This window comes from Vitis vinifera, chromosome 1, assembly GCF_030704535.1.
Source record: "Vitis vinifera cultivar Pinot Noir 40024 chromosome 1, ASM3070453v1".
Classification (NCBI taxonomy): Eukaryota; Viridiplantae; Streptophyta; class Magnoliopsida; order Vitales; family Vitaceae; genus Vitis; species Vitis vinifera.
Genome location: NC_081805.1, coordinates 7,702,557 through 7,720,966, shown reverse-complemented (window position 1 = coordinate 7,720,966; position 18,410 = coordinate 7,702,557). Strand labels below are relative to the sequence as shown.

Genomic DNA, 18,410 nt, shown 5'->3' with positions numbered 1-18,410 from the left:
TAGGTAAATAACAATGTCAAAACCTCAGATACCCAAGAATTCCTAGTATCAAGAAATGGAAAATTGTACCATCCTTCAATTCAAACTAACTTTAGAGGGTATTTTAATCTTGATATTATTGCCTTAACCCTTCATTTAATCTAATCTATTGTTTTCCTTGGCTCTAATCCTATGTTTTGATGTTTCACACCCCAATATGGCTTTTTAGCCTCTCATGGGTAGGTTTTCATATACACAAACCATAAAAGAATAAGAAAGAACCATTCTTGAATTCAAAAAAATTAAAAGCAATATTTTATTTAATAGTATAAAGGAGAAAAGAAAAAAAAAAAAGAAAACATTCAACGACTTCCTCTCTCTCAAGAATCATTAAGAATTCCCTTCGTTCTTTTTTTTTAAAGAAACCTAAAATTGGAGTTTTTGTAGTCAAAGTAAAAACTAACATGTAGCATACTCCTATTGGCCACTTATCAAGTCTTCTAATTTATTTCATGTCCTTGTTCGTCATCCCAAGAAAGATCATTTCAAGACTCGAAATGATCTAAAAAGACTTTTTATGGGGAGGTGGCGCTCAAGAGAAAATACATTATTTGGTTAATTGGAACTTAGTTCTCCTGGGAAAAAAGGATAGGGTCCTCAAGATTTGCAACCTTTCTGTCCTAAACAAGGCATTGCTTGGTAAGTGGAATTAGAGATTTACCATAGGAAAAGAATTCTTATGAAAACAAATCATAATAGGGAAGTTGGAGAGGAGAAAGGGGGATGGTGTTTGAGAAGGGTGAGAAATCGATATGGAGTGGAGTGGAGGTGTGTGGAGAGCCATAAAAACGAAATGGAAGGGTATAAAGAGCAGGTCTCACTTTTTAGTTGGGAATGGGAGAAGGGTTAAATACTAGAAGAACTTGCGATACAAGGATCAAACATTGGAAGAAGCCTTCTCAAACTTATGTTCCTTTTCTTCTAACAAAGATGGATGGGTGGCAAAGCAAGGAAGCAAGTTAGTGAAAGGGGTGGTTGGAGCTCCCATTTTTTTAAAAGGCAATTTAATGATTGAGAGCTTGATGAAGTGGATTTTCCTTTCCAAAATTAAAATTGTTGGCAACTAAAAGGGAATTGGAAGCAAATTGAGTTGGAATGAAACCAAGAGTGGCAATAGTGAAAGTCAATTTCTTTGCCTGGGAAGCATCTTGGGGTAGAATTCTAACTCTTGATCAGCTCAAAAAAAGGCATTGGACTCTCCTGAATAGTTATTTATGCAAAGGTGAGAAGAAGACAATAGACCACTTGCTTCTATATTATTCCAAAGTGAGAATGGTGTGATACTTGATTTATTCTCTTTTTGGAGTGGAGTGTGTGATGCATTCTTCATTAGAAGGAGCTTATTGGGTTACCCTTGTGCTTGTTGTGGACTCTTTGGAAAGAAAGGAATAGAAAAGGTTTAGACGATGTTGAGCAATCTTACTAAGCAATCAAATCCAATTTTATGTATTCATTTGTGATTTAAGCTAGGGTGTATGTAGATAGGGATGGCAACGAGGCAAGTTTTTTCGGGTACCCGCCCCACCCGGTTCCTAATGGGACGGGGTTTAAATTTAATAAACAGGTTTGGGACGGGTATGGGATTTTTTTTTTAACTCGGGGCGGGTTCGGGTATTGCCCCATCCCGCCCCGCCCCGTTTACATATAAAATTAATTTTAATTCAACGAGCTTAAATTCCACCCAAGAATCCCTCTTCCCAAACCCAGAAACCCCACCATTTTTCCTTCACGAAAGCTCTCAAAACTCCACCTGATCAGATCTGTCCAAGAACAATTTGATCACCAGCCTCTTACTTGGTCAACACCCAGATGGGAAAACATGCTTTCCACTGCAGCAAGCTTGTACCCTCTCTATGTCACTGCTGGAGGGGTTGTTGCATGTGTGAAGCCATCTGTTTTCGCTTGGTTTGTGGCGAGAAACCAAGCTTCTTATAGCTTATCACTTGGGTTAATCATGTTGTCCATGGGTATCACATTGAAGCTCAGGGACTTCTTTAATTTATTGATCCAGAGGCCTTTTTCTGTGAGTTTTTTATGGTTGGAGTTTTTGGGTGTTTTGGTATTTGATTGTTTTTGAGACATGGTGCTTTGGAGTTGCATTACAATCTAGGATTGTTTTGTGGGATTTGAGAAATGGCAGTGATTGCATTTTTGGATGTTTGGCAGTGCAATGTTATCTTTTTTTGTTTTTAATTTTTTTTTTTTTTAAAAAAAAAAGCTAAATGGGACGGGGATGGGAATTGTTTTTAATAAACGGGACGGGGTTGGGATGGGGACGACCCGTCCCGTTGCCATTCCTATATGTAGAGGACCACACAACGTCTATGTTAGATTTTATAAATTGGTTGAGCTTAAAGTAAAAGGGTTTTTTTTTAAACCTTTTCACCTATATTGGGAGTTTTTTATATACTTCATGTATACTATGCTCCACCTCCACTTGTAATATATGTTCTCTTTTGCATGTAAAAAGAAAAAGACTTTAGGCTTGTATATTCAATGTTTTGACCTTGTAATCATTAGGTGAACATTGGTTCCATTCTGAGATTGTAAAGAAACTGAAACAACTAATGGGAGAGATTCTAATGTTGCTTTGTTAGAACTCTACTCAAGTTACATGCTTGTGTCATGACTACTGACAATATAATCTGAAGGTTGCGAGTTAGGATTTCTAATGAAAGACTAGGGGGATGAGTAATAATTGATGGTATAATGATAAGCTAGAGGGTCCTTTGACTATGAGTAGCTTTATTTTGTGTTTGAGCCAATATAGTGTTAGGCTTTGTGGAGCCTAGTTTTGTTTGATCCGGTTTGACGACTCGACCCGAATAATATTGCATGGCTTTTTAATGGGAGATTTATTGAGGTTTGTTGGGCCCGTTTAGCCCATTGTGGAACCACCTTTTGTAATTAGGTTTTTTAGTGTGGTGTGGTTGTCATGTTATATATAGAGAGAAAATATTGTAACCGTTATGGTTGTACTCTGTATTCTTTCCTGATAATAGTGATATCCTTACAATTCCGTAGACGTAGGCAAATTGCCGAACCACGTAAATACTGTCTTGTGCATGTGATTGTTTTTCTTTGGCGTGTGTTTTCTCTATTTTTGTTTCTAACAGGTTTGGAATTCGGTTTAATTCCCTACATATAGCATATGGAAAAACAAATTCATCAAAAATAACATTTTGAACTACATAAAGGCTCCCATTAGAGGCAAGACATTTGAAACCTTTATGATGATCAAAGTACCCAAAGAAGTTACCTGGAGTACTTTGTTACTCAAGTTTATGTGTATTATAAGGTCGAGGATGGGAATAAAACCTACAACCAGAAACTCTCAGAGAGTGATAATTAGGTTTTTGTTTAAATAAAACCTTAAAAGGTGAATGTTGATGTGGGAGCCAAGTAGGCATTCTGTTTATAAGGTATATTGTAATAAGGAATGAAAAATCCTAGAATTTTAGTAGTTTACTTGCTTGGGCTGGTAAGGTGAGTCCCATTTCCACTATATGCCTATGTTTGCTCTTAACAACTCCATTTTGCTCATGCATGTGAGGACATGAATTCCAAAGAAAATACCACTAGATTGAAGAAATTAATTAAAAGCTTTAAACTCTCCCCCATAATATATTTGAAGCATTTTAATCGGGTGCCTAAATTATAGTTCAACCTTGATAAAAATAGAAAGAGCTTCAAATTTTGTCTTTAGTAGATAAATTCATGTATAATGACTAAAACTATCCACAAAGCTTATGTAATATCTATAGTTTGTGGATGAGAGACAAAGAGCAAGACCCCAAACGCCAGCATGAACAAGTTCCAATGGTTTTGTATATGTAGAATTTAATGATTTGAAAGGAAGCTTGTGGCTTTTGCCTAGTAGAGAAGTTGTACAAAAAAATTGTTCTTTATTCTTAGAAAAAGATATATTATAGCTATCAAGGACACTCTTTACAACTTGTAAGGAGGAGGGTTGCCCCAACCATCTATGCCACAAGTTAGTTGTGGAAGGAGATTGAGAATCACTTACTAGAGCAAAAACGATAGGTGCTAAATTATTGTGGCAGTTACTTAGAGTATGCACATTAGTGCTTACAGCTTTAGGCACAATGATATTTTTAATCTTCATGGATAAAACTACTTCATAAAATCTTGAATAGAATTATTTAGGCTTCTTATATCTAGGAGGCTTGATATTGAAAGCATAAAGTCCACCTTCAAGGTTGCCTTGCAACAAAATTGATCTTGTTACTTGATGCCTTACAAAGAAAACACTTGGATGAAACTCAAAAAACACGTTGTTGTCTTTACCAAACTTAGAAGCACTGATTAGATTTCTAGTGATATGAGGAATATGCAAAAGATTCTGTGGACCCGCATTTTTCACATGCATCCCCACTCATCGGCGAGACTCATTTTTATTGGTGCAAAATTAGTTTCAGAAAAGTTGGAGTCGCCACTTATTTTATTTTATTTTAAAAGGGAAAATAAAACAAGAAAGAAAACCCTAAAGAAGTGACTCCATAGTTTTTGAAAAAGCGTGTCTTTGAAAAACCCGAGTCTAGATCCGAGGATTAGATTACCTATTGGGAAGGTACCTCTAAAAGGTAGCATCCCTCTAAACCCTACAAAGGTCTCTACTGACTAAGTTGAGGGAAATGAGACAATTAATTGGTTGATTATTAATACCTAGGTAGGCTAAGGTGATTTCAATACTGGCATACCAAAAAAAAAAACAGAAATCAGATCACAATTGCAAAGGAAAGTTTGGATGTGTACTTGGACTACTTCTCAAGCACTATCATAAAACATTAAAGTTAGTATAGAAATATAATACACAACATGCATTTTATTTTTTATTTTTTATTGGAAACGACACAAAGATATATTGATAGAAAAAGAAGTACAAGAAGAAGAATGAGAAATCCTCCCGCCAAAGACAACTAAATTACAGGAAAATACACAGAAAACAAACGAACTCCCTATAAGAACCAATCCTTATGGAGTACACACCGCTATCCAATCAAGTTGAATCACATTAAGGGGAGTCCCCTTAAATGCCTTGGAACAGAAAGCCCAAAGAGAAGCAAGGAAAACAATAGAATCCCAAAGAAACTCTGAATTCCTTGCTTTATCCACAAAAATCCTCGCGTTTCTCTCCCACCACACAACCCGAATTAGAGCGATGCTCGTAGCTTGCCACAAAACTATCCCCCTTTTAGAAGTTCCAAAGCCTTTAAATTTGATGGACATCATGTCAGATATGCTCATCGGGGAAACCCAATCCATCTTAGCTAACTGAAATAACCCGTGCCACAACCCAATCATCAAGGAACAATGAAGAAAAAGATGATCTGCTGATTCCCCATGCTTCATGCACAGAATACAAATATCAGGACTAAGGGCTTTGTAGGGTCTTCTCACTTGTAACATGTCATTAGTATTCACCTTCTTGTGTGCCACTAACCAGACAAAGGACTTCACTTTGAAAGGAACTTGAGAATTCCAAACGAACTTTAAAGGAAAGTCCTGAGGAGATCCAGAAGATTGAGATAATGCTAGAAAAAAGGATTTGACCGAAAAAAGCCCTGAAGAGGATAATGGCCAGAATCTGGCATCTAGGACCGAAGGAGATAAATGCAATTCATCCAATGATTGCATGAGGCCTTCTAAGTCCTCTATCTCAGAATCTGACAGGTTACGACGGAAATTCAAATTCCAAGAGAAAGGACAAGTAGGATCGAGAACTGAAGAAATAGGAATGTTTTTATCCACGACTACTCTAAATAGTCTTGGATATTGGGTTCCCAAAGGTTGGTCCCCCCACCACAAATCTTCCCAGAACCGAATTCTTTCCCCGTTTCCTACCACATACCGAGTAAACAAGGAAAACTCCTGAAAGACTTGTGCAATAGCCTTCCAAGGACAGCGATGTGACCATCTGACTAAAGTGTTAGCATCCCAACCATTGGAGTGTGAACCATAAATGCTTAAAATGACCTGATGCCAAAGAGCTGAACCTTCTCTGGGATATCTCCACAGCCATTTCCATAGAAGAGCGAGATTCCTCTAAGAAATATTCCCAAAACCCAAACCCCCTATTGCCTTCGGTTTGCATACAACATCCCACTTCACTAAATGATCTCTTTTGCCTTCCCCAATCCCTGACCATAAAAAATCCATTTGCAACCTCTCGATTTTTGCAGCCATTGACGCGGGAATCTTAAATAAGGAAAGGAAGTAACATGGCAAATGGGTAAGGCAAGATTGGATAAGAGTTATCCTCCCCCCGAAGGATAAGTAGGTCTTTTGTCACCCATCTAATCTACTTGAGATTCTCTCAATCACTGGATCCCAAAAGCCACACGCCTTAGGGTTCCCCCCCAAAGGGAGACCCAGATAGAGTATAGGCCATCCGGAAGCCTTGCAATCAAGCATCTCAGCCAATCTTGAAAGATGAGCCTGATCAATATTGATGCCATAAATACTACTCTTGTCAAGGTTGACCTTGAGCCCAGAAATGTGCCCAAACACTAACAAAAGACTCTTGAGAGTCTGCAGCTCTTCCTCCCTTGTGTTAGAAAAGAAGATGGTATCATCAGCAAATCGCAAATGGGACACCCTAGTTTTATTTCTACCCACCCTGAAACCCTCCAACATATTTCTTTCCTCAGCTCTCATAAGCATCCTACTCAGTACATCTGCGACTAAAGTAAACAAAAAAAGGGATAACAGGTCGCCTTGTCTTAATCCTCTCGATGCCTTAACCCACCCTTTAGCGCTACCATTCACCAAGACTGCATAAGATACCGAGGATAAACATCCACTCATCCATTTCCTCCATCTAGGACTGAACCTCTTCTTCTCTAACACATGATCCAAAAAATCCCACTTCACGTGATCGTAGGCCTTTTCAAAGTCTATTTTGAATACGACGCCTTCCTCCCCTGACTGTCTTCTCTCGTCCACTATCTCATTTTCTATAAGAACCGCATCCAATATTTGTCTCCCTTGAACAAAAGTGCCTTGAGTATAGTGGATGGTCTCATGTAGAACCCCTCTTAGACGCCCTGAGAGCACTTTGGATATTATCTTGTAGAGACTAGTGATCAAACTAATGGGTCTAAAGTCTGATATTTTCTTTGTCAAACTCTTTTTGGGTAATAGAACAATGAAAGAGGCATTAGTGCTTTGATTGATAATTCCGCTCCTATGAAATTCTGCGAACACTCTCACCAAATCCTCCTTAATCACATCTCAACAATCTTGGAATACTGCAATAGTAAAGCCATCAGGCCCCGGAGCCTTGTCCCTATCCATCTGAAAAATGGCCTTATAAATCTCTTCTTCGGTGAAAGGGGAGTCCAACCTTAACGCGCTCTCTTCCGAAATAGGGGACCAATCTAATCCTTCAACACCCCAAGACTCTCCTGTAGGGCTTGTGTAAAGCTTTTCAAAGTAAAGTAAGATCTCCTCTGTGATACTCTCAGCATTCTTCAGCACTAAGCCCCTCTCATTCTCCAACTCCTTGATATATTTTCTATTTCGCATGTCATTAGCCACTTTATGATAAAACTTAGAGTTGCAATCCCCTTCCTTGACCCATTTCACCATAGCTTTTTGTCTCCAATGGATTTCCTCCCTCAAAATTAATTCCTCTAGCTCCCCTTTTCTTGAGGCTCTTTGACTTAACAAATCAGAAGTGAGGCCCCCTACCTGCTCAATGGCATCAAAGTTAGCTAAATCATTGAGGATACTTTTTTTCTTTTTTTTAAGCTCTCCAAAAGAAAACTTATTCCACTCCTTCAATTTAGCTTTAACGTATTGTAGTCTCCTCATGAACTTGTGACCTTCCCATCCGTTTCCTTGAAACCCGCTCCACCAATTTCTAAAGTTCTCTTGAAATTAGGGTGTTATAACCACATATTCTCAAACTTAAAAGGTGTTGGACCCCACATGAACGGATTGGTATCCATAACAATTGGCCAGTGATCCGAGGTCCTTCTAATTAGGGCTTCTTAAAGGCCTTGGGGAAAGAGCAGCCCCCACTCATTTGAGTAGAGAAATCGGTCCAATCTCTTACACACAGGAGACTCTTACAAATTTGACCAAGTGAATGAAGCATTCCGAAGAGGTGGGTCAAGCAATTCACATTCTCTAATAAAACTATCAAAGTCCCTCATGCTTGATGTTAGACTAGAACCCCCCAATTTTTTTGAGCTTCTCCTTATGACATTAAAATCACCGCCCACACACCATAACGGATAAGTTAGTCCATATATGTCGAAAAGCTCCACCCAAAAATCCTTCCTAAGTGAGGAACTGTTTGGACCATAAACAGCGAAAATCCAAAGAGGTCCACAACCGTTCAAAGAGAACTTGACTGAGACCGAGAAAGATCCTAATACCACCTCCTCATTACGCAGATTTTTTGAATCCCAAATGATCAAAATCCCACCTGATGCCCCAGACGCCGGAAGAGCAACCCAGTCCTTATTTCTGACCGTCCAGACACTGCCCACAAACCTTCTGTCACATTTCTCCTTTTTTGTTTCCTGAATCATCACAACATCCGGATTCTCTTACCTAAGGAAATCTTTAACCATCCTACACTTATTCCTTGAACCCAAACCCCTAACGTTCTAGCTGATATTTTTCATGGAAAAACACAAAGACCCTGACCTTCCAAGCCAAAACCACTAAGTCTCAATAACCTGTGGGGCCTCTGATCTTCCTCCTGGAATACACCTTAATGTCCAGAGAGCATAAAACCTCTCGCACTTTAACCATTTTCCTAGGAGACAGGCCATCAATAAGGAGATCACCCGAGTCCTCCTTATATGACCTGACATTAGACTCCCTATGGGTACAGCTCTCGGTCATCTGGTTTGATAAAGCACACTGGTTCTCCTCCTCAACATGGACAAGGATGTCACCATAATTTAAAGAGTCAACAACACCTTTTTCAGAAATTTTTTTTGAGATTACTTGATTTTCCGTAGGAGACTGAGAAAGAGGGACTGAATTGGGGAGATGTGGACCAGAGGGACTCGATAATGAAGAATCCATACTACAAGAAGGAAAAGAAAAAGACTCGGGTGGCTGAGAAGGAGAGGACTGACTTACCTCCAAGTTTCTCGCTCCCGGTATTTCGCAAATCCCCTCAAAGATGAGTCCTTTACCTCTGATTATTGAATTAGAAGGTGAAACCATGTCTGAAGAGCCACGAGGGTCAAACGCCACTCGTCCCGTTAGCCCTTTTTTGTCTTCTACATGGATCACCGAGGTATCTTCCTTCGAAAAATTGCTAGACAGTGGAGATCGAAAGAGAGGATTCTCTCTGATTCCTCGTTCCATCTGAAATCCTGTCCCAAATTCCTCTTCCATGTTGCGAACTTCACTTGACGACAATGAACCCCGTAGGAAAAGAGGCTTGCTGCTACTCCGATGTCCCTGTCGTCGATCAACGCTTGGAGGGAAGAGGGTGGACCACGTCTTCTTTGAAATTGTCGTCTCTTCCTCCTGTGTAGAATCTCTCATCTGCACCGTGGGAGCTTTCCCCTTTCTCACTTCGTTTTCTTCCCTTTGCGACCAGACTTCCATACCAGAGGACTTCGTTCCTCCTAAGTTTTGGCCCAACCCCGACGGGCCTATTAACTTACAACCCACGGTGGTGTCTGACAGCGGGCTAAGGTTGGGAAGAGACTGGGCCTTTAACTCAACGGCCCGACCTTCCTCACCAAAGATAGCCTCGACGTCAGCCCTCTCATCGCCTGGACAAAGCATCGCGATCACCTTTGCAGGGGGAAACAGCTCACTGGGGAGAAGGAGACGAAGCCGCTCCAGTCTGGTGGGCTTGAGGAGCTTCTGGGCTAGCTTGAAGCCCACGAATCCTCATCCCACTTTAGGCCATTTCCGTGTGGGCTTTAATAGAGATCTCAAGCACTGAGGGCCCAATAAAGTTCTCCTCTGCTGGGCCCAGGCTGCTCCTTCCCTTTCCATTCTCCCCTTTGTCCGCCAAACTTGTCCTTGAGTGCCGATAACGTGCCCGGGGAAGAAGCCTCCTTCTGTAGTGTTAGTAATTTGAGGCTAATCCAACCTATGATAATCACCCTAAGGGGGGGGGGGGGGGGGTGAATAGGGTGATGGTCTCTTTTTACAAATTTAAACTATGTGAAAGAAGAGACAATTTATATGCAAGTATATGATAGGTAATATAAAGACAATTGCATATAAATTAAAGAGTAGGGAAGAGAGAATGCAAACACAAGAGTTTATAGTGGTTCGGCGCAACCCGGCCTACATCCACTCTCCTCAACCTCCTAACCGAGTGAGGGTTCCACTAGCTTGAAGCTTCAACCAAGCTTCCAATCTTCTTACAATTGGATTATGGTTCCAATTGACCCTCTTGGACTTTTGGCTTCCAAGCACCCTTTACAATTCTCAAGAGATATCCCACTCTTGAAACTTCCTCTCAAGGTTTACAAATGATTTGTTGAATATAATGTATTTATAGTATATTATCTTTCCTTGTTAATATAGGTCACATGTATGGTAGTTAGGACTCCTAGCCTTGTATATATATATCTCTCAATTGTAAGTAGACATTACATGAATGAGAATTAAGGTTTTTCTTCTTTCTCTCTCTCTCAACATGGTATCAGAGCTAGGGAAGAAAACCTAATTCTTTCCTGTTTCCCGTGTCATCAACTCCGGGCAACCTTCCGGTGACCGTGTTTCATTCCGGTCACCTTCCCCATCTCCCAATACTTTCCGGTCAGTCGAAACGTCGTTAGAAACCACTCACCGCCGGCGAAATTTTCCGGCGAACTTTCCGGCGAACTTTTCCGGCGACCTATTTTTCCGACACCGACCATACCAGAAGGAGCGCCTGGAGGAGATCTCCAACTTTTGTGAAGGCACCGGCACCAAAAGAGGATCCACGCGCCGGCCACGCGCCATTTTCCGTCCGGCGACTGCATCTCACGCGCCGGCGCGTGAGGGCGCGTGAGGCCTTTTCCGGCGACGCGCCTCCTCCTCCAGCCTCGTCTGCCGCCGACCAGCATCCCTACCTACCTGGTTCTCCCATCCGAGCCCTGCACGTACCTCTTTTGGGGATTTTTGTCTCCGTCAGCCCTCCAAACAGCCTTTCCGGCGAAGTTCCGGCTACTTTCTCTCCACCCCAATCCCTGCACGTGCCTTGGGAAGTGTTCTTCTACCTTTCTGGTGGTACCACGTCGCGATCTGAGGCCGTCTCCCTTTTTCGGTGGTGCCACGCCGCAATCTGAAGCCGTATTAGGGCTCTCTTCGATCCAAATACGTGAATATGACCACCAAAAATCAGATCTTTACCTCTGTTATCTCTGGATCTCCTATGATTACCTCAGAGAAATTGGTTGGCAGTGAAAATTATCTTTCCTGGTCTGCCTCTGTTGAACTTTGGTTTATGGGTCAAGGATATGAGGATCACTTGGTTACCCAGGAGGCAGATATCCCTGAGGTTGACCGCGTACAGTGGAGGAAGATAGATGCACAGTTATGTAGTGTATTATGGCAATCGGTTGATCCCCGGATTCTTCTTCATCTTCAGGCCTATAAAACTTGTTTTAAATTTTGGACTCAGGCCAAAGAATTATACACGAATGATATCCAGCGTCTTTATAAGGTGGCTTCTGCTATTGTCCATCTCAGTCAACAGGACTTGGATCTATCTACTTATATTGGTCAGATTGCCTCTCTTAAAGAGCAGTTCTTGACTGTGATGCCTCTTACTCCTGATGTTGGGGCTCAACAAACACAGCTTGACAAGTTCTTCATGGTCCTTACTCTTATTGGCCTCCGTCCGGATCTTGAGCCTATTCGTGATCAGATTCTTGGTAGTTCATCAGTTCCGTCCTTGGATGATGTGTTTGCCCGCCTCCTCCGTATCTCGTCCACTCAGACTTTGCCATCTGATAGCGCTTCAGATTCTTCTGTGTTAGTTTCTCAAACTACCTCTCGAGGAGGACGCAGTGGTACCCGAGGGAGAGGCCAACGTCCTCATTGCACCTATTGCAATAAACTTGGCCACACTCGCGATCGTTGCTATCAGTTACATGGAAGACCTCCTCGCACTGCCCATATGGCCCAGTCCTCTGATTCTCCGCTGCCTCAGCCTCCGAGCTCCTCCGCATCTCAGACATCTCAGGCTTCTATTGCCTCTGTTGCCCAGCCTGGTAATGCCTCTGCCTGCCTTACCCACACATCTTCTCTTGGACCCTGGATTCTAGATTCTGGAGCATCTGATCACCTATCTGGTAATAAGGATCTTTTCTCCTCTATTACTACTACCTCTGATTTACCTACTGTTACCTTAGCTAATGGTTCTCAAACTGTGGCTAAAGGTATTGGTTTGGCCCTTCCTCTGCCTTCTCTACCTCTCACTTCTGTCCTTTATACTCCTGAATGTCCTTTTAATCTTATTTCCATCAGCAAAATCACTCGTACTCTTAATTGTTCTATTACCTTTTCTGATAAATTTGTGACCTTGCAGGACCGGAGTACGGGGAAGACGATTGGCATAGGACGTGAGTCTCAAGGCCTCTATCACCTCACCTTAGATTCATCTCCTGCAGTTTGCATTTCCACTGATGCTCCTCTTCTCATTCACAATCGTCTGGGCCACCCTAGTCTCTCCAAGTTCCAGAAGATGGTTCCTCGTTTTTCCACTTTGTCGTCGCTTCCGTGTGAGTCATGTCAGCTTGGGAAACATACTCGTGTCTCGTTCCCAAAGCGTTTGAATAATCGGGCAAAGTCTCCTTTTGAGCTTGTCCACACTGATGTTTGGGGTCCTTGTCGGACTGCGTCTACTTTAGGATTTCAGTATTTTGTCACTTTCATTGATGACTATTCTCGATGTACTTGGTTATTTTTAATGAAAAATCGAGCTGAGTTATTCTCTATTTTCCAGAAATTTTATACTGAAATCCAAACCCAGTTCAATATTTCTATTCGTGTGTTACGCAGTGACAATGCCAGGGAATATTTTTCAGCCCAATTTACTTCGTTTATGTCTCATCATGGGATTCTTCATCAGTCTTCTTGTGCTCATACTCCTCAACAAAATGGGGTAGCTGAACGCAAGAATCGACATCTTGTTGAGACAGCTCGTACTCTCCTCCTCCATAGTCACGTTCCTTTTCGTTTTTGGGGGGACGCTGTTCTTACCGCTTGTTATTTGATTAATCGTATGCCCTCCTCTGTCTTACACGATCAGATTCCTCACTCCCTTCTTTTCCCTGACCAACCACTTTATTTCCTTCCTCCTCGTGTCTTTGGTTGTACTTGCTTTGTTCATATTCTCACTCCTGGACAGGACAAGCTTTCCGCCAAAGCCATGAAGTGCCTCTTCTTGGGATATTCCAGACTTCAGAAGGGTTATCGTTGTTATTCCCTTGAGACTCATCGATACTTTATCTCCGCTGATGTCACCTTCTTTGAGGACTCACCATTCTTTTCCACCACTTCTGAGTCTCTTCCTGTTTCTGAAGTCTTGCCCATTCCCATTGTCTCCCCACCTGATGCTATGCCCCCTCGACCACTTCAGGTTTATCATCGTCGCCCTCGTGTCGTTGCTCCTCTCCCTTTTCCTGAGGCACCTGCTGACTCACTTCCTATCCCTTCGGCTTCACCTGCCCCGGCTCTGCCTTCTCCTAATGACTTACCCATTGCTGTTCGGAAAGGTACTCGCTCTACTCGTAATCCTCATCCTATTTACAATTTTTTGAGTTATCATCGATTATCTTCACCCTATTCTGCTTTTGTTTCTGCTATATCCTCTGTTTCTCTTCCAAAGAGCACCCATGAAGCTCTTTCCCATCCAGGCTGGCGACAGGCAATGGTGGATGAAATGGCTGCTCTGCACTCTAATGGCACTTGGGATCTTGTTGTTTTACCCTCTGGTAAATCTACAGTTGGTTGTCGTTGGGTCTATGTAGTTAAGGTTGGTCCTGATGGTCAGGTTGATCGCCTTAAGGCCCGCTTAGTTGCTAAAGGCTATACTCAAGTTTATGGTTCTGATTATGGTGACACATTCTCACCTGTTGCCAAGATTGCTTCTGTCCGTTTGCTTCTCTCCATGGCTGCTATGTGTTCTTGGCCTCTTTATCAGTTGGATATTAAAAATGCCTTTCTTCATGGTGATCTTGCCGAGGAAGTTTATATGGAGCAACCTCCTGGTTTTGTTGCTCAGGGGGAGTCTGGTTTAGTGTGCAGGTTACGCCGTTCTCTATATGGCTTGAAACAATCTCCTCGAGCATGGTTTAGCCGTTTTAGTTCTGTTGTTCAAGAGTTTGGCATGCTTCGCAGTACAGCAGACCATTCAGTTTTTTATCATCATAACTCCTTGGGGCAGTGTATTTATCTGGTTGTTTATGTGGACGACATCGTCATTACAGGCAGTGATCAGGATGGTATTCAGAAACTAAAGCAACATCTTTTTACCCACTTTCAGACCAAAGACTTGGGGAAACTCAAGTATTTCTTGGGAATTGAGATAGCTCAATCCAGTTCTGGTGTGGTCCTTTCCCAAAGGAAGTATGCTTTAGACATCCTGGAAGAAACCGGTATGTTAGACTGTAAACCGGTAGACACACCTATGGATCCGAATGTCAAACTTGTACCAGGACAGGGGGAGCCTTTAGGAGACCCCGGGAGATATCGACGGCTCGTAGGTAAATTGAACTATCTCACCATTACTCGTCCAGACATTTCTTTTCCTGTGAGTGTTGTTAGTCAATTCCTACAGTCACCATGTGATAGCCATTGGGATGCCGTAATCCGTATTCTTCGATATATCAAAAGTACACCAGGCCAAGGTGTATTGTACCAGAATAGAGGTCATACTCAAGTTGTTGGTTACACAGATGCAGATTGGGCTGGCTCACCCACAGATAGACGTTCCACTTCAGGGTACTGTGTTTTTATTGGAGGTAATCTAATATCTTGGAAGAGTAAGAAACAAGATGTAGTGGCCAGATCTAGCGCTGAAGCCGAGTATCGAGCTATGGCTTTGGCAACATTTGAACTCATATGGTTGAGACATCTTCTTCAGGAGTTGAGATTTGGAAAGGATGAACAGATGAAACTCATCTGTGATAACCAGGCCGCATTACATATTGCATCCAATCCAGTCTTTCATGAAAGGACCAAGCATATTGAAGTTGACTGTCATTTTATTAGAGAGAAGATCGCATCAGGATGTATTGCTACAAGTTTTGTCAATTCAAATGATCAACTAGCAGACATCTTCACTAAATCTCTCAGAGGTCCTAGGATTAAATATATTTGTAACAAGCTTGGTGCATATGACGTATATGCTCCAGCTTGAGGGGGAGTGTTGAATATAATGTATTTATAGTATATTATCTTTCCTTGTTAATATAGGTCACATGTATGGTAGTTAGGACTCCTAGCCTTGTATATATATATCTCTCAATTGTAAGTAGACATTACATGAATGAGAATTAAGGTTTTTCTTCTTTCTCTCTCTCTCAACATGATTGATCTCACAAAATCCTAGTATTAGCTTTAAGCTCAAATGATACAAGAAAAACTAGGATTGAATGGTGCACTAAAGATATGCAAGTTATGAAACAATGGTGCACTCAAAAACACTCTTCTAAGGCTCAAATATAATCAAGAATGATTTGGGAAGGTTAAGCTCTTTAAACAATGAAGATTTGAGCCTTTTTATAGAAGAAAAAAAGTCAAACTAGCCGTTTGGGGTTCGACCAGTCGAGCTGGGGGTCGACCGGTTGACTAGCCGTTAGCATTTAATGCTTGGCAGGAGACCGTTGGGCCTCGACCAGGTCTCGACTAGACCTTGACCGGACCTCGACCGGACGAGGTTCGACCTTGACCGGTTGAACAACCGTTCTGGAAGAAAGAGAAAATTTTTGCATTTTTCGAACGGTCGACCGGTTACTGTTCATCCGGTTCAACCGGTTGAGTTGGGGGTCAACCGGTTACTGTTCATCCGGTTCGCCCGATTTAGCCAATTGAGCCGTTTTTTGCTCAACAACCAAATTTTCCAACTCATAACCTTTTAAACAAGTTTAAAACAACATTTAACACAAGGTTTTAGTTGAAAACATGAAATCATCCAATTTTAAAGATATTTAAAACAAAATAACTCTTGGATGATTTAGGTGCATAAGTAAGGAAAATAATGCATGGAAATCCTAGTGCACCAACAACCTTACAAAGAGACTTAAAAAGCTTTGGTCTTGAAAAACTCTTCTCTTTGAGGTGGTCTTCTTCTTCATGATTTCTCTTTGGCTTGATTTGTCTTTGGATTGCCATTTTAGAAGTCATCTTGTCTAATCACACTTAAAATATAATCATTAGTTCTAAACAATGTTTTGTTATCATCAAAACCGAGATTAACCAAACCTTGGTTTCACATGTAGCACTCATTGCCCCTAATTCTACCTCGTAGCCCTTCTGCAACTTTTGACGACTGAGAGACGCAACCTCCCGCTTTCACCCACTCGTTCCTGCTACGGGTTGTCTCTGACGTGACAGCGTCGTCTTCGTCATCTTCTTCGATGACTGAAACTGCTACTGTATAGGTCCCGACCCCATCTTCCACCTCAAGCAATGCTGGTAACACGACATTTGGAAGCATCTCCACCCACAGCTTCGCCTTTGTCAAGTCCACCAGCTTCAAAGTTTCCTTTGCCACCTTCGTTACCCTCCCCCATTTCTTCAAAATGAAATTCAGCTGAACTTCATCCCACAAATGGAAAGGGAGACCTTTCAATACTAACCAGCCCCTCCTAAATTTTCCGTGAACTACCATATTTTCCTTAGGGGACCATTTCCTTAGTAGAATAATCCTTCCTTTCACTAAATTCTTCCCTGATCATGCACCCGTTTCACTCTCCTTGTTGAACTCACAAAGAAACACCCCTTGAAAGCGGAAATGGGATTTATGGACACCATTCCTTTCATACCCATCATCCTCGCGATGGATTTTCCTTCGTGAGTCCAGTCTTGGACTTTTTCTTGGCTTTCACATATTACAACTCTAGCCCATTTTCCGGCTGGCAACATACCTCCAGTCCTAAAACCAGCCTCTGCCACCACTTTTGCATATGACCGTCCTCCTCTGTAAATGTCCTTCTTCATCTGGATATCTCCATTCTTCTCCTTCGAAGCTCCTCCGACTTGATCAAGATACTCTTGCACTGATAGGATTGCTTTTCTAAGATCTTCCCACCCATTCCCTTTAACGCCCTCGGGGACGACAAGAAATAAAGGTTTCTTTTTGTAACAATTTCTGTGATTTTCATGAACCGCCCTCTGTTATTGAAACATATCTCCATCTAGAGGGTCTTAGTCTTGCCCCTAATCTTTCGTATAAAACCCCTGGAAGCCTCTAACTCTACAGCTTTCTTCAAATGCTCCGTCAACCAATCCAGCTCCTCCATACCAAATCCTACTGAAACTACGAAACCTCGGCTCCTTTCTGTTACTGATACCCAAGTTCCGCCATTCAATCCTTCAAACTCTACCTGAAAGGACTTTTTCTCCACAACAATCCTTTCAACTTTGCACTTCATCATCCCAGGGACCCACAACATGCATTTTATCCAAGCAAATCTAACATACATCTAAGCACCCAAGGATAGAATCAGTCATAGATATGGGTCACAACAACATGCATGTTCATAAAATTCCGAAAAGCAAGTGATAGAGAGAGTACTTGGATAACATGCATAATTTATAAGATTCCTCCAAAAATGCTAGAGTGGTTAGGACAAGCATAAATTATATAACATATTCATTATGTCTAATATACAGTACCAAAGCCAAAATTGAGACAAGATAAGTCAAATGACCCCAAAAATAAATAACAAATTCAAGCAAAATACAAGATCATCAGCATACAGTTAGTAAAGAGAGCATCAAAAAACAATTTCTAAAAAAATATCTCAGAGTGGAATTGATGGGGGAAAGCCTTTTAAAGTTTATTCAAGGAAGAAAGTGAAGACCTAAGTAAACTTTAAGTAGGATTAATATTAATGAGAATTGAATTGGGATTGGTATTTGTTGGAGTCTAATTAGGATTAGCTAGTTGAGTTATAATATAATTAGAATTTAAGTCATGATAGGTTATTAGAGTTCTAGTAGACTTTGGATGTTATAATTAGAATTAGAATCATAATAAGTTATTAGAGTCCTAGTAGACTTTGAATTTCTCAGAGAAACCTATAAATAGGTTAATCAATGTAAATCAAAGGAATGAATTTGATGAATAATATTATACTTTCTTTCATTGCAAGGTTGCAACCCTCAATGGTGAGACTCCATTGATTTTCTTCTAGGTGAGA

The 18,410-nt window shown here is 41.4% G+C and overlaps 1 protein-coding gene across 1 annotated transcript; it reads right to left on the bottom strand.

The window, feature by feature from the left end:
• Positions 1–370: 370 nt before the first annotated feature.
• Positions 371–18,410, bottom strand: LOC104879707 (uncharacterized). The gene is made up of 2 exons (XM_010653436.3): positions 16,479–18,410; positions 371–10,103 (listed from the first exon to the last, which is right to left on the bottom strand). Exon 2 carries the CDS (start codon positions 9,820–9,822, stop codon positions 8,743–8,745), a length of 1,080 nt encoding a protein of 359 aa, XP_010651738.2. The 5' UTR covers positions 9,823–10,103; positions 16,479–18,410; the 3' UTR covers positions 371–8,742.

Excerpts from the sequence above, each read along its gene's own strand:
- LOC104879707 (XM_010653436.3), bottom strand. The coding sequence starts at position 9,822 with ATGCTTTGTCCAGGCGATGAGAGGGCTGACGTCGAGGCTATCTTTGGT.